Here is a 25,881-nt window from a genome sequence, read left to right as displayed (position 1 = left end):
TTAGGTTAAAAACTTCCCCAAGGCACAAATCCTTTGTCCCTGGGTGGTATGCTGCCACCACCAAGTGATTTAAACAAAGAATCAAGGAAAGGACCACTTGGGGTTCCTATTCCCACAAAATATCCCCCCAAGCCCTACACCCCCTTTCCTGGGGAGGCTTGAGAATAATACCCTAACCAATTGGTTACAAAGTGAGCACAGACCGAAACCCCTGGGTCTGTAGGACACTGAAAATCAATCAGGTTCTGAAAAGAAGAATTTTATTGAAAGAAAAGGTAAAAGAATCACCTCTGTAAAATCAGGATGGAAGATAACTTTACAGGGGAACAAAAGATTCACAAACACAGAGGAACTCCCTCTCGGCTTAGTTTCAAAGTTACAAAAAACAGGAATAAATCTCCCTCTAGCAAAGGGAAAATTCACAAGCTAAAACAAAACATATTCTAACACACCTTGCCTGGCTTTACTTACTATTTTTGTAATATTAGAGACTGGTTCAGGATTGGTTGGAGGAGATGGATTTCTACCTGGCCTCTCTCAGTCCCAGCAGAGAGCACAAACAAAGAGCACAAAAAAAGGCCTTCCCCCACAAGATTTGAAAGTACCTTCTTTCCCCATTGGTCCTTTTGGTCTGGTGCCAACCAGGTTATTTGAGCTTCTTAACCCCTTACAGGTACGGAGGAATTCTAGGCTACCCTTAGCTGTATGGTTATGACAGGCTCTGATGCAGCGAGTTCACAGTTCTCAGCCTCAACTGCCTGGCTCTCAGGTGCAAACCCAGCAGATTCCCAGCTCTGTTTCCCCCTCCCCACCCCACCATCTCCCACCCTCTACCCCTCCTAGCTATGCCCCACATCACTGCAGCGATCAGGCAGTAACTTCCTTCCCCATTTCAGTGTCTGCCTCTGGGAGAGTGAATCTAGCTTGCACCCTCAGTGTTTGCGCTGAGGGATATTGATAATTGTCATTGTTTGGAGGAAAAAAATCAGTTGACAAGGGGTAGAAAAAGATACAAATTTAATTGAAATGGAGTGTTCTTGCAAATCAACATTTGTTTCATGAAGCCGTCTGTTAAGATACAGATATTCAGGCCTGTCTGTAAAGGCCTATATGCTAAGAATTTAGGTGTATTCTTATCACTTAGCTAGTTCTAGAGGTATAAAAGAAAGAATCAAAATCACTGTCTGCCAGTGTAAGGGCCTTCTCTTGCGGGGACACTCTGAGGCCCTGCGCTTAGGCTAAGGCCTTTGGCTAATCAGCAGAGGCAGCCATAAGCTGGGAAGAGACCAGTCACCTCCTCACATTCCAACCTAGTCACATTGAAAGAAGGTGCTATTGGGCTGTTAGGAATACACTCCTCTCCTGATAATGCCTATCACTGCCAGAGAAAGGGAAGAGCCTAGAGGACGTAAAAGGAAACTTAGTTTGATAGCATCCTGTCTGGCAAGAACTCACTTATCAATAGCTGGGATGGGAAATCCTCATTTCTGTGTTTGTTCTATCACTGTAGTCCCCATTTCCCTATTGTTTGTCTGTATAATCTCTGTCTGGTTCTGTGATTGTTTCTGTCTGTATAATTAATTTTGCTGGGTGTAAACTAATTAAGGTGGTGGGATATAATTGGTTAAATAATCATGTTACAATATGTTAGGATTGGTTAGGAAAATGATTGGTTAAGGTATAGCTAAGCAGAACTCAAGTTTTACTATGTAGTCTGCAGTCAATCAGGGAGTGAGTGTGTGGGTGGGGGAAATGGGAACAGGGAATGGGGGTGGGGAAATTGGAATCATGTTTGGCTAAGGGCAGGAATGGGAACAGGGACACAGGTGTAAGGCTCTGTGGTGTCAGAGCTGGGAAGGGGGACACTGAGGAAGGAAACTCGAATCATGCTTGCTGGAAGTTCACCCCTATAAACATCGAATTGTTTGCACTTTTGGACTTCGGGTATTGATGTTCTCTGTTCATGCGAGAAGGACCAGGGAAGTAAGTGGGTGAAGAAATAAGCCGCCTAACACCGTCAATAAATCTGAACTACGTCCTGGCAGACTAATCTAACATCCAAGTACGTGACCAAACAGCCTTCGGGAACAGAGAAAAAGCCACAATACAGGGTGGGCGATAAAACATTTTCACGTTCATAATGTGAAATCCTAGAGAATCTGAAGACTCAAAATCCAGAAAATAAGTGTACCCATTTTCTTCTAAAGGGGCTAGACCTGCTTTACTTCTCATCTCGTTATTTCATCCTGTTACTTACAAAAGTTTTAGCATCATCATAATAAATCAAAAACTCACAAACCAGCTTCTCATCTACAAATGATCTGGACTAGCCTAGACAAAAATTGAAAGCAATTTTACCAAGAGATGCAAGCAGGGCTATAAGATCAGAAAGGTCAAAATGTGCCTTCAGATTAATTTTTATTCCCTTCCTGGTTTGTGACACTTCCTTCTCCAGCCCTCAGGGCTCTGACTTGGGATCACGGACATCAAACCTGTGATTCCTAAGTATGGAGAACCAGGGATGCGGCGGAAAGTGACACCTTGGGAGGTGCAGGGGTAGAACGGGGACAGGATAAAACTCTCCATTGCTGGGACAGAAGCTGCTGTGTTGAGTGTGAAGGGTGACGGTGCTGGGGGAAAGAGGGAATCCCTCGGGTTCACCCCATCGCCCTGAAATAGCACAGAAGCTAAAACACCACATTTTACTGTCCCTGCTCCCACTTTTTTAGCATTTGTTTAATTCTGGCCCATAAGGGAGAAAATGTACAAACACTGAATGCTTTTCAGCACGGCCCAGGGTAATGTGATACTATCTGGAAATGAGACAATCCGGCCCCAGAGAGAGAACTCAGGGACTAACGATCACTCTGCTAACGGAGGGGATCAGAATAGATAAGATGCTCAGGGGGAGTTTGTCACGCTCTCTGGAGTGGTTCACAGCTATGAGTGCCAACCTACAGGCAGTCTGGCAGAAAAACGGGTAGATACCCCAAGCTGGTGATGTGTTCTGTAATTAGATTTCACCAAACTAGTGACAAATGTGAACTCCTGGATCACTATCCCAGTCTTACCCTAGACTCATGGACAGTCCCCTCAGACTCTCCAGTCTGTCTTGCCACCTAAACAAACTGGACTTTGTGATAAAAGATCACTTAAACAAAAATCACATCATATTACGTTGCTCCCAGTCCTGATCCTCACACACAACACCCACTTTCTTCAAATTAGCTCTTTTCTGTTCAAGTTCTTCATTTGTATTCCATGAGGCTTCTTCCTCATTTGATGGGTTATTTAGTTACAGGGGTATACACTATGGAAATGTTCGCTACTACATTATAACAAGATATAGTTAAGTGAAAACAATGCAAGTAATGTCCCATTAGTTGTCATGAAGTTTAAACACCAAATACCCTCTTATACATTTCACAATCACTTTGATCTATCCTAATACACAAGTGAATTGGTCTAGGGCTCTGGCATGTGCTGGCAGCTGTTCTCCCAGCGTCAGACAGTTTACACCAGGAAATCTGGTGGAGGGTCACACAGATGCACTGGCTAATCCCAACAAGACCACTGTGACCAGCCCTAGTCAGGGCACTAAGAGAATTTCCCCCATGTATGGAGGAGTCTCTGGTGTGCAGTATGGAGTTAGTGCCATGTCGAACATTTTCCACATTGAAAAAATCTCAGAGGTTTCTTCCATGCGTGGATTTGCTGATGCCTGATACTCTGGGAGCACCAAATGAAGCTTCCCGCACATTCAAGGTCTCTCTGTTGTGCGGGTCACGGATGTGTGAGCTCGGATTGAGTCTTTTCCTGCAGTCAAGCTATTCCTAGGGTCTCTCACACCTGGGTGGATTCTCTGATGTTTAATGAGGTGCGATCGCTGAATGAAACGTTTTCCCACAGGCAAGGCATTTGTGAAGTTGTTACCAGTGTCCTGAGGGGCACACTGAGATTCCTCAGTTAGGGCAAACTGCAAAGAATGGGGCAGACAATCCTCAAAATTGGTGGATATTCCAATATTTCAATTCACCAAGCCAGCAACAAAACAGCTTCTACAATACATTACTGGCTACACAGAGGCGAAAGCACAGTTCCCTTGAAGCAACCCAGTCTGGGGCTCCCTCCCAGACAGTCCAGTGAATATGGTGGGGTTTGTTCATCATATAAAAAGTTCTACCAATCTCAAAGGATCAGACACATTACCCACCAAGTTAGTGAACACTAGAGTTCTTACCCAAATACACGCTTACAGCCAATTCTTATTAACTAAACTAAGATTTATTAAAAGAAGAAAAGAGAGAGAGTATTGGTTAAAAGATCATTATATACACAGACATGAACAGAGTCCTTAGGGCAGTTTCACTGCAGAGATGGTGCTTTACAATTGCAAAGAGTCCTTTTCGGAATCATTTCATCACGTTCTAGTCCAATGTCCAAATGTTCAATATCAGGGGGGTCCAGCTGGACTGGAGATCTCAGTCTTACTACTCAAACTCCCTCCCAAATAACGTTTAAGAAGAACTGAGATAAAAGGATCAGGTCCCAAGAGTTTTTCTAGAGATTTTTGCTGTCTCTCATCAGCAGGCAGTCCTTGGGTGAACAATAAGCGTTTGAAGTAAGCTTCTATTTCCTAAACGTCACAGGTAATTAATTACAGGGATTAACATAAGGTAATTATCCATAAAGCAGTTCATAGACAGTTAACCACAGACTTTAAAGAGACATGCAGACAATGACATTATTACACCCAAGTTTCATCTAAATGTTAATATTCCCTTTTGATCTCTGACAACAGAATACAGCCCTAGACAGGAACCGTTTGTTTACACTGTTAACCTCTAACAAGATAAAAGTAAACACAGACTACTACAGTTACCATCTTCTTCCAGGTCTTTAAAAATAAAGTTTACATTTCAAAGTTCTAGTCTATCTAACGTGGAATGGCTGTATTTACCATTTACAGAATTTTTGAATATGTCTCTAAAAGTTGAATCTGGGTCAATTATTTTGCAAGTTTCTTAACCCTTTCTGGCCGTGTGTCACAGAAGTTTAGCCCCTGTGTGGATTATCCCATGTTTAATGAGGTGTGATCTCTGTGTGAAACTTTTCCCACAATTCAAACAATTATGGGGTCTCTCTCCTGTGTGGATTGCCTGATGTCTAACAAGGTCTGACCTACGTACAAAACTTTTCTCACAGTCCAAGCACTTATGGGGTCTCTCTCCTGTGTGGATTGCCTGATGTCTAACAAGGACTGATCTCCACGTAAAACTTTTGTTACAGTCTAAACACTTATGGTGTCTCTCACCTGTGTGGACTGCCTGATGTTTAACAAGGTCTGATCTGTTTGTGAAACTTTTCCGACAGTCCAAGCACTTATGGGGTCTCTCTCCTGTGTGGATTGCCTGATGCTTAAAAAGGGCTGATCTGTTTGTGAAACTTTTCTGACAATCCAAGCACTTATGGGGTCTCTCTCCTGTGTGGATTGCCTGATGCTTAAAAAGGGCTGATCTGTCTCTGAAACTCTTTCCACAGTCTAAGCACTTATGAGGTCTCTCTCCTGTATGGACTACCTGATGTTTAACAAGGTCTGACCTACGTATAAAACTTTTCTCACAGTCCAAGCACTTATGGGTTCTCTCTCCTCTGTGAAATGCCTTATGCTGAACAAGGGCTGATCTCCACAGGAAACTTTTCCCACAATCCAAGCACTTATGGGGTCTCTCTCCTGTATGGACTGCCTGATGTTTAACAAGGTCTGACCTCTGCATGAAACTTTTCCCACAGTCTAAGCACTTATGGGGTCTCTCTCCTGTGTGGATTGCCTGATGTCTAACAAGGGCTGATCTGTTTGTGAAACGTTTCCCACAATCCAAGCAATTATGGGGTCTCTCTCCTGTATGGATTGCCTGATGCTGAACAAGGGCTAATCTCCACAGGAAACTTTTCCCACAATCCAAGCACTTAAGTGGTCTCTCTCCTGTATGGACTGCCTGATGTTTAACAAGCTCTGACCTACGTATAAAAGTTTTCTCACAGTCCAAGCACTTATGGGGTCTCTCTCCTGTGTGGATTGCCTGATGCTGAACAAGGGCTGATCTCCACAGGAAACTTTTCCCACAATCCAAGCACTTATGGGGTCTCTCTCCTGTGTGGATTGCCTTATGTCTAACAAGGGCTGATCTATTTGTGAAACTTTTCCCACAATCCAAGCAATTATGTTTAACAAGGTCTGACCTACGTATAGAAGTTTTCTCATAGTCCAAGCACTTACGGGGTCTCTCTCCTGTGTGGATAGCCTGATGTCTAACAAGGGCTGACCGACGTAGAAAACTTTTCTCACAGCCCAAGCACTTATGGGGTCTCTCTCCTGTGTGGACTACCTGATGTTTAACAAGGTCTGACCTGCGTATAAAACTTTTCTCACAGTCCAAGCACTTATGGGGTCTCTCTCCTATGTGGATTGCCTGATGCTGAACAAGGGCTGATCTCCACATGAAACTTTTCCCACAATTCAAGCAATTATGTGGTCTCTCTCCTGTGTGGATTGCCTGATGTCTAACAAGGTCTGACCTACGTATAAAAGTTTTCTCACAGTCCAAGCACTTATGCGGTCTCTCTCCTGTGTGGATTGCCTGATGCTGAGTAAGGGCTGATCTCCACATGAAACTTTTCCCACAATTCAAGCAATTATGTGGTCTTTCTCCTGTGTGGATTGCCTGATGTTTCACAAGGTCTGACCTACGTATAAAAGTTTTCTCACAGTCCAAGCACTTATGGGGTCTCTCTCCTGTGTGGATTGCCTGATGTATAACAAGGGCTGATCTACGTGTGAAATCTTTCCCACAGTCTGAGCACTTATGGGGTTTCCCTCCTGTGTGGATTCTCTGATGCATAATTAGAGCTGACTCTCCACTGAAACGTTTCCCGCACTCGAGGCATTGATAGGGATTCTCTCCCATGTGGTTTCTCCTATAGTTATTCAGGTCTGAGTGCTTATTGAAGCTTTCTCCACGGTCCAAGCATTGAAGGTGTTTCTGTCCAGTATGGATTGTCTGATGTGTCACAAGATGTGATCTCAGAATGAATCCTTTCCCACATTTGAGGCACTGATAGGGTTTTTCTTCCTTGGGATTTGTCTGCTGGGCTGTGGGATCCTTGTCTCCTTCCCAACATTTAATGGATTCATCCACTTTCTTCCTTGGGTAGTTAACCAGCAGCTTCTCTGACCTGTGCCAATTTCCCCAGGCTTCTCCCTCTTCCAAACACTGGGAAAAATTCCCTTCAGCTCTTCCCACAAAGGTCTCCTGTGATTCCACTTCCCCAGGAACGTGCTCATGTTGCTTCTCCTCCTCCTTCCCATCACCTGCTGGGAGAGAGACAATCCAGAGAGGAGTCATTGTGCTAGGGATAAAGAGGAATAACACCAAGAGAAAACCCAACGCGCAAATGCTGTGAAGACTGAGCAATTGGATTCTGCCTCCACATCCCCCCGAAACACTCAGAGAGAAAGAAAAGTGGGAAGGAAACTTGTGCAGCTAACAGGACGGGTGGAGAGCCATGAGCGATATCTGCTGACTCCAGCCCTGCTTTGGGTGAGATGAGGAAGAACTCAGGGCTTTTACTCACACCACATTTTTGGGATTCTCAACATTTTCCTTCATTCGCCAGATGGTTTCTATGTCAGTCCTCACCTGGGCGGGCGCCTCTTGAGATCTCTCTTTCCTCCGAGGCCTGGAGATCGGGCACCCACGGCTCTTCCCCTCGTTCCAGCTGGGCGATCAGCTCAGGTTTGGGCATGGGAAACCCTGCGCAGGGGGTGAAATCAGACCAGATTATGATGCATGCAGCATTGAGAGAGTGTCCGTCATAAAGGGCATTCCATGTCCCGGTGCTGTGCTGGGAGAATATCGAATCCAAGGGGACGGGAACATGTCACTGAGCCCCCTTGGTGGGGGGAGACATCTGGGGAGAACTGTTACGCCCTCACTAGCAGTTCCCAGGATCTGTGCACTTTGGGGGCCTTGCTGACAAACACACAGCTCTAGAGAACCCCGGCCTATTTCTAAAGCTGCAGAGCCTTCCCTATGGCTGGAGTGATTCCCAAGGAGGCAGGTGAACAGGGATTATCTGTATGAATGAGAAACAATATAGATGGCACAATACACGGCTTCTCCCCCTTGAAAGCTGGATGGATGGGGATGGTTTAACATGTCCATTAGGTTTGACACCCTTATCCCATTGGTGAGGGTATGGAGATGCAGGTCTCTCTCACAGGGCAGCTGTGGATTATACAACCCATTCCCCTTCAATTTAACTGACCAGGGAAGAACCTGACCAGATTCAGCAATGGAGGCCCTACATTTTCTCATAACTGAGGGGACAGGAATCCCTTACCCAGTGAGGTCACCGTCTCGTAGATCTCCTGCATGACGTCCCTGTAGAGGGCTCTCTGATCAGCATCTAGCAGAGCTCCTTGACCCTTTGTGAAATACACAGCCACCTCCTCGAAGGTCACCAGCATCTGGAACAACAAGAGTCCCCCACTCAGCACCTGCTGCCCCAGCCACAATCCCACTAGTCACGGGAAAGGAAGAAAGAAAAAATAAAATCATCACGGAAGCTCTGGGAAGACCAGTGTAGCAGAATTCCTCCCCCACCCTGCTCAGAGCAGCCCGGAGGCTTCAGGGGGTGGGGAGAAGGTGAGAGCTGCTTGTCCCCCACAGAAGACAGAGCAGGGCAGGGTCTTCTCATTTCCCACACGCCTGCCAGCCACAGGCTGATACGGGAAGCAGAGCTCTGAGCCGGGGACAGGGACAGGGACAGGAATCTCGACAGCTTCCCTTCGTATTTCACAGCAGCCTCTAGCTAGTGGGTTCAGGCTCCAGCACTGGGAGTCTGGAAAATGTTTCCAGTCCTGCCCAAGGGGGTTGTGTCCTTTTTGAGAAATGGGGGAGTGTCTCTCCACCCCCTCCCCCACGTCAATGGACCTACTCAGAATATCAGCAGGTTTATCACAGCCTGTCCCCTCCCTGCTTCATCCTGAGTCTTTCCTGCCCCTCCCCCTCTACAACACCCCCCTGCAGCTCCCTGAAAATCCCCTACCTGAGCTGGCTCCATCACAACCATTTCCCTTCCCTGTCCCCTGGAAGTCCGGACGATCTGCAGCGAAATCTGGACGTGATTCCTCAGCCTGTCAGGGCGAGAGGGGTGATGGGGGGAGGTTACAGAAGCAGCTCGAGTCCATTTCACACCCCGATTCCCCCCAGGCTCCCTCCCTGCAGACACATGCTCTGGACTCTGCCATGCTGCCAGGTCAGGCCCCACCCAGCAGAACTAAACCCACCAGGGACACTTTTAAACCCTCCCCGTAAGATTATCTCTGTGCCAAATGCTAGAAAAAGAGGAAATCGAAAGAACCACTTTGGGGGCTCCCCATGACATTATCGTGTAACCCCCTCTAAAGCTACCCCCCTTCTCTCCAGATAGTGAGGTGTTCAGCAGAGTCAGCAACTGGCTTTTCTTCTCTCAGCTCCTCGCCTTGTTCCCAGGAGAGTCACTCTGCCCTGGGGGTGCAGGGAATGGATCCAGACAGGTCTTGGACCTGGCAAACTCCCTCCCCACTTCTTGCTCCTGCTGCCCCTTCCAGTCTCTCCTTTCTCCCTTTTTATCGTCTTCCCTCCCCATGGGAGAACTGCTGACTGCCCCATTGACGTGGGCCTTTGCTCTCATTAGGCAGATCAGCCACTGCTAACAGGGGTTTGAACCTGGCTGTGTCCATGGGCACAGCAGCTCTGGGACTTGCAGACACACAGGGAGCCCCCTCCCCACGTAGGCCAAACTCACCAGCAGGTCCCTAAAAGGGGGCCTTTGTGCAGAGTCATTTTCCTGCCCGGCCCCAGCCCTGTCCCCCGGGTCTCTCCATCACTTGCAGGTTCCAGCTGAGGAGCTGGTTACCGAAGAGCCAGGGGATGCCCCAGGGACTGGTTCCAGCCACCGGAGAAAGTCCCCACCTAGGCTGGGCACAGAGGGGCTGTAACAGACGTCTCTCCTCTGCTGGGTAAGAAGCAGCTTCTCAATCTGGAGTCCCCGGTCAAAATGGAGGAGGCAGCAGCTTGTGAGCCAGGGAGCTCAACTCCAGAGCGCTGATAGCATGAGCAGGGAGAGAGACGCACACCAGCCTCCTCCTCTCCTTTAGCAATAACCAGAGCCCTCCTTTGGCAATAACCAGATAAGGATGAGTCTCTCTGTCCTGCCCCTGCAGCCCCCAGATCCAGGCAGGCAGAGGCTAATTTCACTGGCCCATCTGCCTGCCACAACCAGCAGTTACTCCAGTCTGACAAGGGGTCTGGCTGAGATCTGAATTCTGCATGGAAATCAAACCAGGGCCTTGAGCAGCCCCAAACACTCAGGAGATAGACCCCAAATCAGGAGGAGTGTGTCCTTTTTATTTTTAAATCAAATCATAAATTGGAAGCAGGGTGTGCGGGGAGGGGAGGAGGCTGCCTGTGGATATTTGCTTTGTAGTTTCTGAGCCCTGAGGGGACAGTCTCCTCACCTCACATGCTTGTTTGACCAGAACCAGGAAAAAAATTCCCCACTGGCTGCTGGGTGGGGAAGTCCTTCACCCTCTCCTACCCCATGGGGTGGGAGAGCTGCTCTTGTATCTCTTTCCACCCCTCTGCCTTCTCCCTGCCATCTGGCTCTGCCTTCCCCAGCCAGTCTCCTCTTGCTCTCACATTCTCCCTCCAGCCTCCCCTCCCCACATCCTCCCTTTCCCTCACAGTGCCCCCCCCTCAGATCTTTCCTCTATTGCAGACTCGTTCCCCTCAGCCCCATAATTCTCCTCCTACAGCCTGACTCCCCTGCATTGCCCCATCCTCCCTGCCCCCATCCTAGCCCCTGCATTCCCATCACCCATCTCCTGTCACCTAATGCATCCCTGTTCGCCCCTCCTGCCCACACATCCCGGTGCACCTCTTTAGCCTCCTCCCCCTGCAGCCCGGGTTAAGGCACGGCTCTCATAGAGGGGAGAGGGGGTGAAGGTCTCTCATAGCTTCCCTCCAAGCAGTGCCCTCCCTGGGAAGGGGGCCCAGGCTAGGCTGGGGTTACTGCACTGGGAGAGGCTCCTGGGGAGCAGCGGGAATGTTCCTGCCTTACAATATAAACCTCTCCTGTCTGCAGCCAGGGATTTTGCCTGGAATGGGGATTCTGCACAGCAGTGACCAGTTACTGCAGTAACTGCCATTCACTTCCTGCTGCTGGGAATGAGGGAGCCCACTGATTACTCCCACATCACTCCAGCTCCTTTTGGGCCCTAGCCATAAACCCATTCAACTGAAACCTCCCTGCCCCAGACCCTGCCCCTCAGAGCTTCCTCGTCTCCTGACCACAGCACTATGGGGGCAGCATCCATAAAAGCCAAGTCAATGGGACAAAAGAAAGGAGCCATTCTGATCCCAGGGAGGGGGGAGAAGGGACATGTCTATGGAGACCAACAATTGTTCCAGAGAGTCCCCAATATCAACCAGGATTCAGGGGTGAAGGGGTCCTGGTCCTAAAGAGGCTGCCCAGAACGTCAGGGGACACATTTCACGGTGACACTGACTCTGTGTGTGATTTGCATAATTTTAAAATATTATGCACAGAATTTTTAATTTTTTGGTGCATAATTTTTAATCATTTTGGAGTAGAATTCCCACAGGAGTAAGTAGCCCTGGGCCTAATCTACAAAGCCCGCTCCCCTAACTCGGGCAACAAAGTTTTCAGTTGTCAGTGCTTTGCAGCCAAGTTCCCTCTGGTGATTCGCAGGGCCAGATTAACCCGTCACTGGGCTCTAGACAAAACCCCCTTATGTCTGCCCCAGCCAGGGTGCCGCCTATGGAACTGTCCCTGCTAGGCCACTGTGGGGATTTGTAGGGCTTCATTAATTCATCACTGGCCTGTAGGCAAAACCTCTCACATCCACCTGACCCCCGGGACTCCCTGCTGGCGTTACAGCACAAATGGCGGCCAGCACAATTTCCTAGAGGTAGCCATTACCGATATCTAGATCCAGATGTTCCGGAGAAGTTAGCAGGGCGCATGCTCAGAGGGAGAAACTAAGGTTCCCCAGGTAACTTTTACCCTGAAAATATAGCTACGGCTGAGTGAGCTTTGGCACCTAGGGGGTTTGTCAAGAGTTTTGTATGGCTCCATGGAGCCTAAACTGGGATTTAGGCACCTAATACCAGATTTATGTGTTTAGCCTAGGGTCTGGGTGCCTACATGCCATTGTGAATCCAGCCCTCAGTCTCTGTAATGTGACCGTATGTAGCAGAAGCACCTGGGTTCATCGGATGTGAAGAATGTCAGGGTCTCCTTCCTTTCACAACACTATGATCAGTGCACCAAGCACTGCTCTTGCACCAAGCAGCCCACTGATACCCCAGGGTGTGACAAAGTGGGAATGTTCTTAATGTTTTCTCGGAATAATGCGTGTGTGCCTCAGTTTCCCTGATGTGTTACTCAAGCTTCGAGGTGGTGGCACAAGGGTGTGTGATCATTGTGACAACACCTAGAGGGCAGGGGTGACTGCAGGCTCGTTCCCTGGGCACAGAGAATGGCTGAACACTCTGTATCCTCATAAGTGGTGGCCGGAACCCGTCCTCTGCAAGGAGCCAGGCAAAGGTGTTGGAGAACAAAGAGAGAAGGGGAGGCCAGGTGACCTGTTTGTCCAGGAAAGAGAGAAAGCATGGAGGAGGGCAGCTGGGTGTGACTGAGGCTGGGCAGCTGGAAGCGGGTCAGTGTCCTGGTTTGGGACTCAGCGGGGAGAGTCCAGGGCTCTGGATCCCCCCCAAGATGGACTTTGCTGAATGATCCTGATTTCTGTGCTAACAAGCTCTGTTCTGTGCTGCGTTCCCAACGACTAACAAACCCTTCTGTTTTCCAAGCTGGTTGGGAGTCACTGCTGACTGCAGAGCTGGGGTGCATGGCCCCTTTAAGGGGCACGGTGTAAGGCTTCCCCAGGTGTCTCATCCAGGTGGACTCCCTGCTGAGAGCTCACGGTGTGACGGGGTGCTGAACGCTCCAATGTCAGACCCACGAGGTGCTGAAGCTGAGGAGGCTTCTTGCCCTGGTTCCAGTGTGCCCTGAGGGGAGACACACCGTACTAGAGTCCTGCCTGGCTTCATTCAGAGCAGTCCCAGAGCACCGAGACTGGGACTCCATGACACAGGACTGTCTTAAACACAGATCTCCCCTCCAAGCTCTGATTGCCTCAGCTATCAGGTGAATAAAGAGGGAGCAGCCTGCGAGGTGGACATCCTATACAGCTTTGGAAACAAATACAGAGCATGTCTAGTAACTACACCCACAGCCTATTTCTGGATGCTTTTGAACCAGGAGATCAGCCCCGCACGCTGCACCTGTGCTGAGACACATCATAATGTTTTATGTGAGCTGAAAATACCTATGCTATGCCTGTCAGGGTGCGTCCTCACACCTATCGCAGCCACAGACTCATTGATGTAACTATCCTCATGTAAGACAGAGGTAACAGACAATGCTGTCTAAGTTACATTTTCCGGCAGTGCTTAGCTAGTAAGAGATAAAGTTTGCATAGCATGTGGTGAGCAAGCATCTAAAGGCTGAGATCAAAGAGGAATCTTTACATTTTAAAGCACCAAAACCGTGAATCAATTGGTTCGTTCTCATGGGAGAAGAGTGCCCCCACTTTGTCTAAGTTGCTTATAGAGGGGATCCCTGCACAGCACGATCTCCCATCACTATCCGGCCTTTATTCTCCTGCTCAGAACAGATGTCCTAACCGGCGCAGGGCAGGGAGAAGGAGCCAGATCACTTTAAATTTCAACCTTAACCCATTTATTGAAATTTTGTCAGGCCAAAACTGTGAAATATCGTAATGGCGTTTCTACCCAACGCAATGCTCAGGAAAGGTGAGATGAGTGCCTCACTGCTTCACTCCTCCTTTTTGGACTTGAAAAACCTAATGTGGGTTACACCTGGATGATACAAAACTTTAAAAATGTTCAAGACAGATCAAAGGTCTGATAATTATTAGAATTTTGGGGGAAGGTTTCCTGCACTGGTCTGTGGTTACCCTGACTGCCACTGTCAAAATTAAGGCCACCTTAATTCTGAATGAGAGCATCCACACAGGGGGTTAAGGTGCTAGAATTTATGTGCATTAACTTCAGACCTTTAGTGTCAGACCATGCAGACAAGCCCTCAATGAGTAAAGGGAAAGGAATAAGGGAAATTATGGGGAGGGGGTGGAATCCCCTACTAATTCCTTTAGTTTTAAATGCTTCAACTGGTTTTCCAAGGTTGCCCTCACAAATGGGCGCAGACATTCAGACACAGAGCCTGGCAAAGGAGCAGGAGTAGTAGCCACACAATCAGTGCCAGAGTTTTCAGCCCATCAACAATAATCGTTCATTTAACATCGGAGTCAGCAGTATAGTCTGTGTCTATAAGACAATGGGTGTTTATACCATGGGGTAACTAATCTGCATTAGCTGTCCCACTGTGAAAACATAAAAGAGGCAAAGTAATTCAGTTTCACCAAAAGGTAAACTAGGTGTAAAGGAAAAATAAGAGTAGGCCTAAAATTTGGTCAAGAAAACTGTGTAAGTGGTCAAGGGGCAGGAGGAGAGAGTGTGGAAAATTACTGACAAGACACAATTGCAACAGCCAATCTTGTTTAATGTGACTGCAACAATTAGTGTTAGGAAAGCCGTTAACCGCAAAAGAACAAACCGTGAATAACAGGAAAAGCTTGTTTTTGCTGTATTCCTAATAAGGGAAAATATTAATAAGGAAGTATGTGTAACGAAATGCGGTTTTGATCTATACTATAAGCTTCTGTGTTCCCTTTTTCGACAGAGCTCTCCCTGCATGCTTGTAATAAAGGAGCCTCAGGCTGTTCTGATCCAAACACAATGCATGGTAAATTTCTCCACAGCATAGGTGTGGTCAGCACTGTGTCCTCCTTCCTGACTAAGGCAAAGGAGAAACAGAACAGTTCATTTTAAAAAACCTTTGACTTTGGCCGGACAAATTAGTACATGTGTCAGAATGAAGAACAGTCCTGAAAGGTATCACCACAAAAAATGTAGCACCCATAAAAGGCTGTGAACTTAAAATAAGCTATTAGAAGTATAAAAAATGTTGTAGAAAAATCAACATCAATACATACAATAAATGACATCATAGAAAAGTAAAATGTGCATTTCAGTGTGTGCAGAATGGGGGGTTACTCACAGAAATAAGGTTTTTAAATCAATTGTTAATTACAAGTGGTGGTGGGGAATCAAATGTTCCCGGAAGGGCAAAATGGCATTGAATGTTACAGGATTGTACAGCCATTCTAGGTGTGGTGGAAAATTAACCACGCATTGTGTTTTGGATCAGAACAAGCCTGAGGCCAGCTTTAGTCAAGCATGCACATACAGGGAGAGTCAGCCGGAGCTGCTCTACCGTAAACAGAAAATACAGGAGCTTATATAGCTGAAAACCAAAATTAGTTAAGCACACTTTCATCAAGAGCGTCTTTTCCTTATTTGGCATGTAATGCAAGCTTTAACAGTACTTTACCTTATTTGGAATACAGCTTTTCCTGTTATTGACAGGTGTTTCCTTTGTGGTTAACGGTCTTTTCTAACTTTGAGCGGTTATGGTTACATTTCTTAAGTTGTGCTGATGCAATTGCCCCACAATGGAATTTTCCTCACTCTCTTCTTATGCTTCATATACACAATTACCTTGACCAAAGTTTTAGGCCTATTAGTCTAGGCCTACTAGATTTTTCCTCCACATAAGTATATGGACCCTTTGGAAGGGGTAGCAGTAAAAGTATGAAGCGAGTATGCTCTAAAGGCTCAGACATAAAAAGATAAATAAAAGGAAAACAAAGTTTATTTTTTCTTTATTTAAATTCTAGACTTTTGGGTGCATAACTCATGGGGTTTGAATTCTTGGGGCTGTCAATCGATCTTGGGGTTGTATATCTATGCTTAGTAAATAATACCATAGAAATGTCCTTTTGAGAAGCAATTCATACAAGATACTATAACGCCACTAGGGACAGATTTTTAAAAGGATTTAGGCTACTAGTGGCATATTAAAAAGTATCCAGGTGCCTTGAACCTTGAAAATTCTGGCCATTAGCGAATATTTGGGAATCAAGTTCTATATACAAATGGGACATGTGAAAAAGCACTAGGGTGCTAAGTAGAGAGACAAAATAACAATTGGCTAAACCATGCAGCGGTTCTCAAACTGTGGGTCAGCAACCCAAAGTGGGTCATGACCCCATTTTAAAGGGGTCGCCAGGCCTGGCATTGGACTTGCTGTGGCCTGGTGCTGAAGCCTGAGCCCCACCGCTCAGGGCTGAAGCAAAGCCCGAGCTGTCCCCCCGCCCCGGGCTTCAGTGGGCTCAGGCTTCGGTCCCCCTCCTGGGGTTGTGTAGCAGTTTTTCCAGTCAGAAGGGGGCCAGGATGCAATGAAGTTTGAGAACCCCAGGAAGGCAAGCACCGTTGGTGGATGAAAGCAAATGGAAGGAGTTTTGAGACCAGCCCATGAAATCAGTCAGCACTGAACTCAAATTACAACTAGGGCTGTCAAGCAATTAAAAAAATTAATCGCGATTAATTGTGCTGTTAAACAGTAACAGAATACCATTTATTTAAATATTTGTGGATGTTTTCTACGTTTTCAAATATACTGATGTCAATTATAACACAGAATGTGAAGTATACAGTGCTCACTTTATATTTATTTTGATTACAAATATTTGCACTGTAAAAAAACAAAAGAAATAGCATTTTTAAATTCACCTAATACAAGTAGACAAGTACAAGCCACAGTAGGGCGCAGGCTGGCTCCCAAGCCCGCCCGCCCCGCACACACCGGGAGCTGCGACAGCTTTCCCAGGCCCGGGGCAGGGAATCGCACCCGCTCCGCGGGGAGCAGCCCGGGGCCAAACCCGCCCCCTGGAGCCCGGGGGTGACGGGGGGGGCGGGTCTCTCTTACCTTCCCTCCGAGCGGGGCCCCCCGGGGCAGGGGCCGGGCCGGGAAGGGGCCCTGGCCGGGCTGGGGGCTCTGCCCTGGGAGAGGCTCCCGGGGAGCAGCGGGCAGGGCCCGGCTGGAGGTTCCCCTCTCCCGGCTGCAGCCCGGGCTCCCAGCACCAGCCGCCGGGGCTCGGGGATCTCGCCGGGAGCCAGAGTCCCCGCAGCGGCGGCGAGTCACTTCCTGGGCCGGGCTGAGCCCCGCGATCCTCCGCCCAGAGCCGCCCCCCAGCCGCTCCTGGGTCCTAGCGATCAATCAACCCTTCTGCAGCATCCCTGTGCCCGGCTCCTGTTACACTCCCAGGCTCTAAGGTCAGAAGGGCCCGTCCTGAGCATCTAGCCCAGGGGTTCTCACGGCCACATTTTTGGTGGCCTCAGAGTGCGGCCAGCAGCTCTGGCTGGTGGCCGCTCTGACACTTTTCCCTAAAACACTTAATGAACTTTAGCAAAACCCATGAGATGTGCACATAGGCAGAGGGCTGTAATGTGTTGGCAAAGTGTCCACAGTCAAAATTTTGAGGTCTCTGGGGGCTGCTCCCAGGCAGCTCCCCACAAGCGGCTCCCCTCCCTGCTGTTGCTGGCGGAGGCTCGGCCAGGGGGCTCTGCACGCTGCCTCCCTTCCCCCGCCCCGAGCACTGACTCCGCGGCTCAGAGCCCTGCAGACGGGGCAGCTCGAGTAGGAGCCAGAGGAGGGACATGATGCTGCTTCCAGGAGCTGCTTGAGGTAAGCACTGCCTGGAGCCTGAACACACCTCCCTTGCCCCACACTCCTGCCCCTGATCCCCCTCCCGCCCTCCAAATCCTTTGTCCCCAGCCTGGAACACCATCCAACACCCCAAACCCCTCATCCCCAGCCCCCCCCGAGCCTGCACCCCCAACTGGAGCCCTCACCCCCCCAGCCCTGATCCCCCTCCCATCCTCCAAACCCCTCGGTCCCAGCCTGGAGCCCCCTCCTAGAGCCCAAACTGCTCATCCCCAGCCCCTCCCCAGAGCCTGAACCGCCAGCTGGAGCCCTCACGCACCCCCACACTGCAACATCCTGCCCCAGCCCTCAGCTCCTTCACACACACTGAACCTTTCAGCCCCAGCCTGGAGCCCCCTCCTCCACCCCAAATCCCACATCCCCAGCCCAACACCACAGCCTGCATCCCCAGCCCGAGCCCTCACTCTCCCCCCCGCATCCCAACCCCCTGCTCCAGCCCCAGAACCCCATCTCGCACCCTGAACCCCTAATTTCTGGCCCCACTCCAGAACCCATACCTCCCCAAAATCCCTGCCTCAGCCCGGAGCCCCCTTTTGCCCCCCACCAATGTCCATCCCTAAGTCCGGTAATGTTGTCAACTGTCCATTGCGCAACATGGTGGTGCTGATCCCTGCACAGAGGTAAGCGGGAGAATGGTCCCACTATAGTGGGGAACTTTCCTCGCTTTTACACCCCACCCCAGTGGAATCAAATAGCAGAAGAATCTGAATCCTCGCTCCCGCTCCCTTCACCCAGAGGCCTGTTGGACCTCGAGGACTCCTCTTCCACTCTAGTCCCCATAACCCTGACAAGGTTGGGCCAAGGATTCCAGAGGGGCTCAACCCCCAGTCTTGTGATCACTCAGGACAGGGGTGAGAGTGTCCCCACTGCAGGGTACTATCTTCATTCTGGAAGCTTTCCTGACATCTTCTCTGACCATTGCATAGCATTCAGAACAAATACAATTCATTAAACAGAAAGTGATTTTTAAAAAAAATAAGGAAAACAATGGGAAAGGCAAAAGGAAAACACAGTACCCCGCTCTGTGGGCACAGGGGAAATGACAAACGGGGCAGTTCACAGTCTATCCCTCCCACATCCCAGGCCTCCTGCCCAGGCCCTGGCTGTCCTGCAGGGATGCTGCAGGTTTGACACATGCTCTGGTGGTGGCCAGCGTCAGTCTCCTCCTGTCGGGGTTATGCTCCCGCTCCAAGTCTGGCCTGCGAGGCCCCTGGCTGGGGGCATCTCCCTACGTTGGGCCCTCTGCCCAGGGTCCCCCTCGCTTTCCCCAGCTGCTCACCGCACCCGGCTCCAGACTGGCCCAGCCCCAGCCCCAGCTCCCCTCTGCCTCAGCACTGCTGCTGCTCTGTGTCCAGCCCAGCCCAGGCTGCTGCTCTCCCCTTAGCTCTGCCCTTCACTGGCAGGCAGCTCCAGCTCACACAGAGAACGGGCTCCTGACTCCCTCATTGGCCTGCCTGCCCTGTCAACAAGGCTGACCTAGAGCATTAGCCTCTCCCCATTGGCCCTGGGGACTACTCTCAGGGCCTTGATTTCCCATTGGCCCTTCCCCTGGCTTTTGGCTCTGGGAAAGGGTCAAGCAAAAAAACGTACTAAGTTTCAGTAAGGGGCCAACGGACCCCTTACCCAGATACACACCAAAATCATTGTAACGTATTTATTGCTAGCTAGTAAGTCTGCTGCTGTGAAAAGTGATATTTGTATGTTTGTTAATATTTTTCACAGCCTCTCAGCAAGCAACTTGTGTTGCCAACTTTTTAATTTAAAAAACCCGAGACACTCCAGCAGGAGTGCTGGAACCTGCCCTGCCCCACCTCTTTCCCCTGAGGCCCCACACCTGCCTCGCCTCTCCCCCATCCACCCTCTCCCACCTGTCTCTCGCTCCTCCCCCATCCACTCATTTTACACCCTCCCTAACCAGCTCAGGAGGAATTTGCCTGTGGAGCCAGGGCTGGGAGCTGCAGTCGCCCAATGCAGGTATGAGACAGCCCTGGCGGAGTAGGGGCTGGTGTGTAGAGAGCAGACAGTGATGGGGGAAGGAAGGAAACCCTCAGACTCACCCCATAGCCCTGAAATAGCACAGAAGGTAAACCACCACATTTTACTGTCACTACTTCCACATTTTTAGCATCTAGTTAATTCTGGTGCATAAGCCAGAAAATGAACAAACACTAAATTCTTGTTAGCAGGACCTGGAGAAATGTGAGATTAGCTGGGAATGAGACAATCCAGCCCCACAGGGGGAACTCAGGGACTAACACTCACTCTGCTAATGGGAGGGAGTCAGAACATGTCAGTAAGGTTTCAATTTTGTTACGGAGGTAACGGAAGTCAAGGAATCTGTGACTTCAGCCTGTAGTGGCTCTGAGCTGCGGGGTCCCCCTGCTGCCTGCAGTAGCAAAGAGCTGCCCCCCAGAGCTCTGAGCTGCTGCAGGCCGTGAAGATACCCCACAGCACCTGGCTCCCAGGGGTGACCTCGAGATGTATGAGTCGCCACAGGTGGCTGGGACCCCACAGCTCTCAGCTGCCATGGGTGGCAGGGCCCTGGAGCTCTGAGCGACAGGAGGCAGAGGGCCCATGCAGCTCCCAGACAGAGCCCCCACAACTGCCCAGCCACCATGGGACCCCAGAGCCCCAGCAGCAATGGGTGCTGCAGCCTTCTCTCTCCCCGTTTTGTCATGGATATTATTAGTAAATGTCACAGACAGGTCACGGGCTTCTGTGAATTTTTTGTTTTTGCCCATGACCTGTCTGTGACTTTTACTAAAAATATTGATGACAATATCTTAGCCTCACACATAAGATGCTCAGGGCGAGGTTACACTCGGAAATCTGGTGGAGGGTCACAGAGATGCTCTGGCTAATCCCGACCACATTTCCTACCATAGATAAATGCTCGGAAGCAGAGGTGGGATCTCTCGGCCTTCCCCAAATGGCTCTGTGGGAATCAGCCCCTCTCAGTGGTGCTGTGTGAATGCAGAGGGGCAGGGAGATGGGGCAGAAGGGGAGAGTGAGGAGAGGCAGCACCTTTCTACCCCTGTGCTCTCCCTCATCTTTTATCCCATGATCCCCAAAACACTCAATACCCCAGCACCCAGCTCCTCCTGCTTCCCAGCCCCAACCATTCAATCCCCAGTTCCCTCCCCAAAACCCATACTCCTGGTCCCTCAATTTTTGCTCCCCCAGAACCCAACACCTTTGCGGATTGGGGGAGGGGAGGAGTTACCAGCCCCCAGGGACACTCCCCCTGCAGGGAACAGCTCCAGGTAAGTGGAGGAGCACAGCCCAGGGGCTGGTGGAAGATGGGGGGTGGGGACAGGGGTCTAGAGTGAAGGTGTGGCCTGGCCCAAGTGTCCTTCTCCTCATCTGCATGGCAGGGGGATCCCAACTGGGAGGGGAAGGGAGACGGGGGAACTTCAGCCAGGCAGAGGGAGCATCTAGAGGAGTTTCTCTCTCTTCCTTCCCCCACCTTTGGCCCATCAGCTCAGCAGCCAGGGCTGGAGCACGGGCTGATCGTGGCTTCTCCTCTGCCTGGGGTTTGCTTAGACCAGGCAGAGCCAGAGGGTCACTGACCAGCTGATGCTGCTGTATCCTCACCCCAGCAATGGGCAGCTGGATCCTTGGGAGCCAAATGCCCCTGATGTGTGTGGGAATGAGAAAATGGGTTTGCCACCATGGCCAGCCCTAGTCAGGGCCCTGAGAGAATTTCCCTGCTGTGTGGAGGAGTCTCTGATGTCAGCTCCACTTGGAGCATTTTCCACAGTGAGATCATCTCAGAGGTTTCTCCCTGTGCGGAGTTGTGGATCCCTGATACTCCAGGAGCACCAAATGAGGCTTCCCCCACATTGAAGGTCTCTCTGTTGTGTTGATCACTGATGTGTGAAGTCAAATTGAATCTTTTCCTGCAGACAAGCTATTTCTAGGGTCTCTCACCTTTGTGGATTTTCTGATGTTTGGTAAGCTCTGAGCTCTTATTGAAGCTTTCCCCACAGTCAAGGCATTTATAACGTCTCTCTCCTGTGTGGATTCTCCCATGTTGAGTAAGGTGTGAGCGCTGACTGAAAGTTTTTCCACAGTCCAGGCATTTATGGGGTTTCTCTCCTGTGTGAGTTTTGTGATGTGTATTAAGGGTTGATTTTAAACTGAAACTTTTCCCACACTCAAGGCATTTATAGGGTCTTTCTCCTGTGTGGATTCTCCCATGTTTAGTAAGGGATGAACTTTCCATAAAGCTTTTCCCACACTCGAGACATTTGTAGGGTCTTTCTCCCGTGTGGATTCGCCCATGTTTAATAAGGGATGAACTTTCCATAAAACTTTTCCCACACTCAAGGCATCCATAGGGTCTCTCTCCTGTGTGGGTTCTCTGATGTGTAGTAAGCTTTGAGTTATGAATAAAACTTTTCCCACACTCCAGGCATTTATAAGGTCTCTCTCCTGTGTGGGTTCTCTGATGTGTAGTAAGCTTTGAGTTATGAATAAAACTTTTCCCACACTCAATGCATTTAAAGGGTCTCTCTCCTGTGTGAACTCTCTGGTGTACAGTAAGTTGTGACTTCTGAATGAAGGTTTTCCCACAGTCCAAGCATTTATGGGGTCTTTCTCCTGTGTGGATTGCCTGATGTCTAGTAAGTTTTGTTCTGTCAACAAAACTTTTCCCACAGTCGAGGCATTTATAGGGTTTGTCACCAGTGTGGATTCTCTGATGCTTAATGAGGACTGAGTGGTGAATAAAATTTTTCCCACACTCAAAGCATTTATATGGTCTCTCTCCTGTGTGGATTCTCCTATGTTTAATAAGGTATGAGCTCTGACCAAAAGTTTTCCCACAGTCCAAGCATTTATACGGTTTCTCTCCGGTGTGGGTTCTCTCATGTTTAATAAGGTCCGATCGCGCATTGAAATCTTTCTCACACTGAAGGCATTTATAGCGTCTCTCTCTTGTGTTCAGACATGGATGTCTAATAAAGTTTGAGTGCTGAATGAAACTTTTACCACACTGAAGGCATTTATATGGTCTCTCTCCTGTGTGGATTTTCCTATGTTTATTAAGGTGTGAGCGCTGACTGAAAGTTTTCCCACAGTCCAAGCATTTATGGGGTTTCTCACCTGTGTGGGTTTTCTGATGTATATTAAGGGCTGATTTCAAATTGAAACTTTTCCCACACTCAAGGCATTTATAAGGTCTTTCTCCTGTGTGGATTCTCCCATGTTTAGTAAGCGATGAACTTTCGATAAAACCTTTCCCACACTCAAGGCATTTATATGGTCTTTCTCCTGTGTGGATTCTCCCATGTTGAATAAGGGATGAACTTTTGCTAAAACTTTTTCCACACTCACGGCATCTATAGGGTCTCTCTCCTGTGTGCAGTGTCCGATGTGCAGTAAGGTGTGAACTCTGACTAAAACTTTTCCCACACTCAAGGCATTTATATGGTCTCTCTCCTGTGTGCATTCTCTGGTGTATAATAAGACATGGCTTCTTATTGAAGCTTTTCCCACAGTCTAAGCATTTATAGGGCTTCTCTCCTGTGTGGGATCTGTGATGCGCCATAAGCGGTGATCTCTGACTAAATCTTTTTCCGCACTCCAGGCATTTATAGGGTCTCTCTCCTATGTGCAGTCTCTGGTGCATAATAAAGTTTGACTTCTCACTGAAGCTTTTCCCACAGTCTAGGCATTTATAGGACTTCTCTCCTGTGTGGGTTCTCCAATGTTTAATAAGGCTTGCACTGAAACGGAAACTTTTCCCACAGTCAAGGCATTTGTAAGGTTTCTCTTCACTGTGACTTTTCTGCTGGACTGTGGTTTCCTTGGGATCCTTGCATCCTCCACCACGGTCAATGGATTCATCAAGTTTCTTCCCAGGATAGTTTCCCAGCTGAATCGGTGATCTGTGTCGATCTCCCCAGGCATTTCCTTGTTCCAAGCACTGGGAAAAATTCCCTTCAGCTCTTCTCAAAACCATCTCCTGCGATTCCACTTTCCCAGAACCTTCCTCCTGCTGATTCTGCTCCTTGTTCTCACTCACTGTCCTATCACCTGCTGGGAGCGAGAGAACCCAGACAGGAGTCACTGCCTGTGCCGGGGAGAAGGGACGGAAAGGGGAATAGCAAAGAGGGAAAACACAACACAGTGACTGTTGGGGAGATGGAGACACTGGATTCTGCCTCCACATCCCACCCAAACACTCCCAGGGAAGGAAAGTCAGGGAGGAAATTCCCAACAGCTAACAGGATAGGTGGGAAGCCGTGACTGATATTTGCCTTCATAATATGACACGGGCTGACTGCAGCCCTGACCTGGGTGAGATGGGGCAGAACTGGGAGCTTTTGCTCATGGCACATTTCAGGAATCCCAGCTTTTTCCTTCTCTCATCGGATGTTTCTGTCTCAGTTTCCCTGACTCCTCACCTGTGCGGGTGCCTCTCAGACTCTCCCTTTCCTCACCAGCCTGGAGATCCGGGACCCACGGCTCTTCCCCTCGTTCCAGCCGGGCGATCAGGTCAGGTTTGGGAATGGGGAATCCTGCACAGGGGGTGAAATCAGGGAAGCTCAGGGCGCATGGAGCATTGGTAGAGTATTTGTCAGAAGGAACATTCCCTGAGTTTAAGCTGAGCCTACATGGGACTGTGGTAACTCCGACCCTTTCGAAGGAGCAGGCATGTGGGGTGGGGGAGAGTTCTCACGCACTCACTAGGAGTTCTCAGGGTAGATGAGCTCTGGGGGACTTTCTGGCACATGCAGCTCTGGTGTTAAACTCCTGCCTATTTCCAAACCAGCACATCGGTGCTGGATCTAGTGGTGCTGGGGGAGCTGCTGCACCTCCTGGCTTGAAGTGGTTTCCATTCTATCCAGAGTTTACAGTTTGGTTCAATGACAGGTTTCAGAGTAACAGCCGTGTTAGTCTGTATTCGCAAAAAGAAAAGGAGGACTTGTGGCACCTTAGAGACTAACCAATTTATTAGAGCATAAGCTTTCGTGAGCTACAGCTCACTTCTTCAGATGCATATCGTGGATATGCATCTGAAGAAGTGAGCTGTAGCTCACGAAAGCTTATGCTCTAATAAATTGGTTAGTCTCTAAGGTGCCACAAGTCCTCCTTTTCAGTTTGGTTCAATGGCTCTCAGCCCCCCACTGCACAAATTGTCCCAGCATCCCTGAGCCTGCAGCACCAAAAGCCCTCCCCATGGATGGAGCTTGTCCCAAGAGGACCGGTGAACCCCGCAAAGCTCAGTTGTTCAGGCTTTAGCTCCATCCCCATGCAATGGGGCTCCCACTTTGTGCCCTGGGCCCCACAAATCTAACTCCGGCCCTGCATGGCGGCCCCCCTGAAACCTGGTCGCGGCCCCACGGGGCCCCGGTTGAGAAGCACTTCACTTTGAGACCCATTCCTTCCTAATCCAACTGAGCAGAGTCAGACACGCAGACCCTACAGCTTATAATAGCTGAGGACACAGGAATCCCTTACCCAGCGAGGTCACCGTCTGGTAATTCTCCTGCATGACATCCCTGTAGAGGGCTCTCTGAGCGGGGTCCAGCAGAGCCCCCTGCCCCTGGGTGAAATACACAGCCACCTCCTCGAAAGTCACCGGCATCTGGAACAACAAGAGTCCCCCGCTCAGCACCTGCTGCCCCAGCCACAATCCCACTAGTCATGGGGCTGGAGACCCAGAAAAGCAGAATTCCCCCCCCAGACACACACCCTGCTCAGAGCAGCCAGGAGGCTTCAGGGGGTGGGAGAAGGTGAGAGCTCCTTGTCCCCCTCAGCACACGGAGCGGGGCAGGGTCTTCTCGTTTCCCACCCGCCTGCCAGCCACAGGCTGAGACGGGAAGCAGAGCTCCGAGCCGGGGACAGGGACAGGAATCCCGACAGCTTCCCTTCGTACTTCACAGCAGCCTCTGGCCAGTGGGGTCAGGCTCCAGCACTGGGAGTCTGGTCCGTTTTCCCAGCCCTGCCCGGGGGGGTGTTTCCTGCTTCACAAAAGGGGGAATCCCCCACCAGCCGTGCCAATGGGCCTGTTCTGCAGGCGCGGGCTGGTTCCCC

At 49.6% G+C, this 25,881-nt stretch overlaps 1 protein-coding gene across 1 annotated transcript; it reads right to left on the bottom strand.

Moving 5' to 3' along the window:
- Positions 1–4,302: 4,302 nt before the first annotated feature.
- Positions 4,303–25,490, bottom strand: LOC140898075 (uncharacterized). Its single transcript, XM_073311535.1, has 5 exons — positions 25,306–25,490; positions 24,249–24,362; positions 21,769–23,880; positions 18,263–18,265; positions 4,303–7,129 (listed from the first exon to the last, which is right to left on the bottom strand). Exons 1-5 carry the CDS (start codon positions 25,430–25,432, stop codon positions 5,046–5,048), a joined length of 4,440 nt encoding a protein of 1,479 aa, XP_073167636.1. The 5' UTR covers positions 25,433–25,490; the 3' UTR covers positions 4,303–5,045.
- Between the last annotated feature and the right edge of the window lie 391 nt (positions 25,491–25,881).

Source organism: Lepidochelys kempii, chromosome 14 (assembly GCF_965140265.1).
Source record: "Lepidochelys kempii isolate rLepKem1 chromosome 14, rLepKem1.hap2, whole genome shotgun sequence".
Lineage (NCBI taxonomy): Eukaryota > Metazoa > Chordata > Testudines > Cheloniidae > Lepidochelys > Lepidochelys kempii.
The sequence above is the reverse complement of the archived record's forward strand: the minus strand, read 5'-3'. Positions and strand labels throughout refer to the sequence as shown.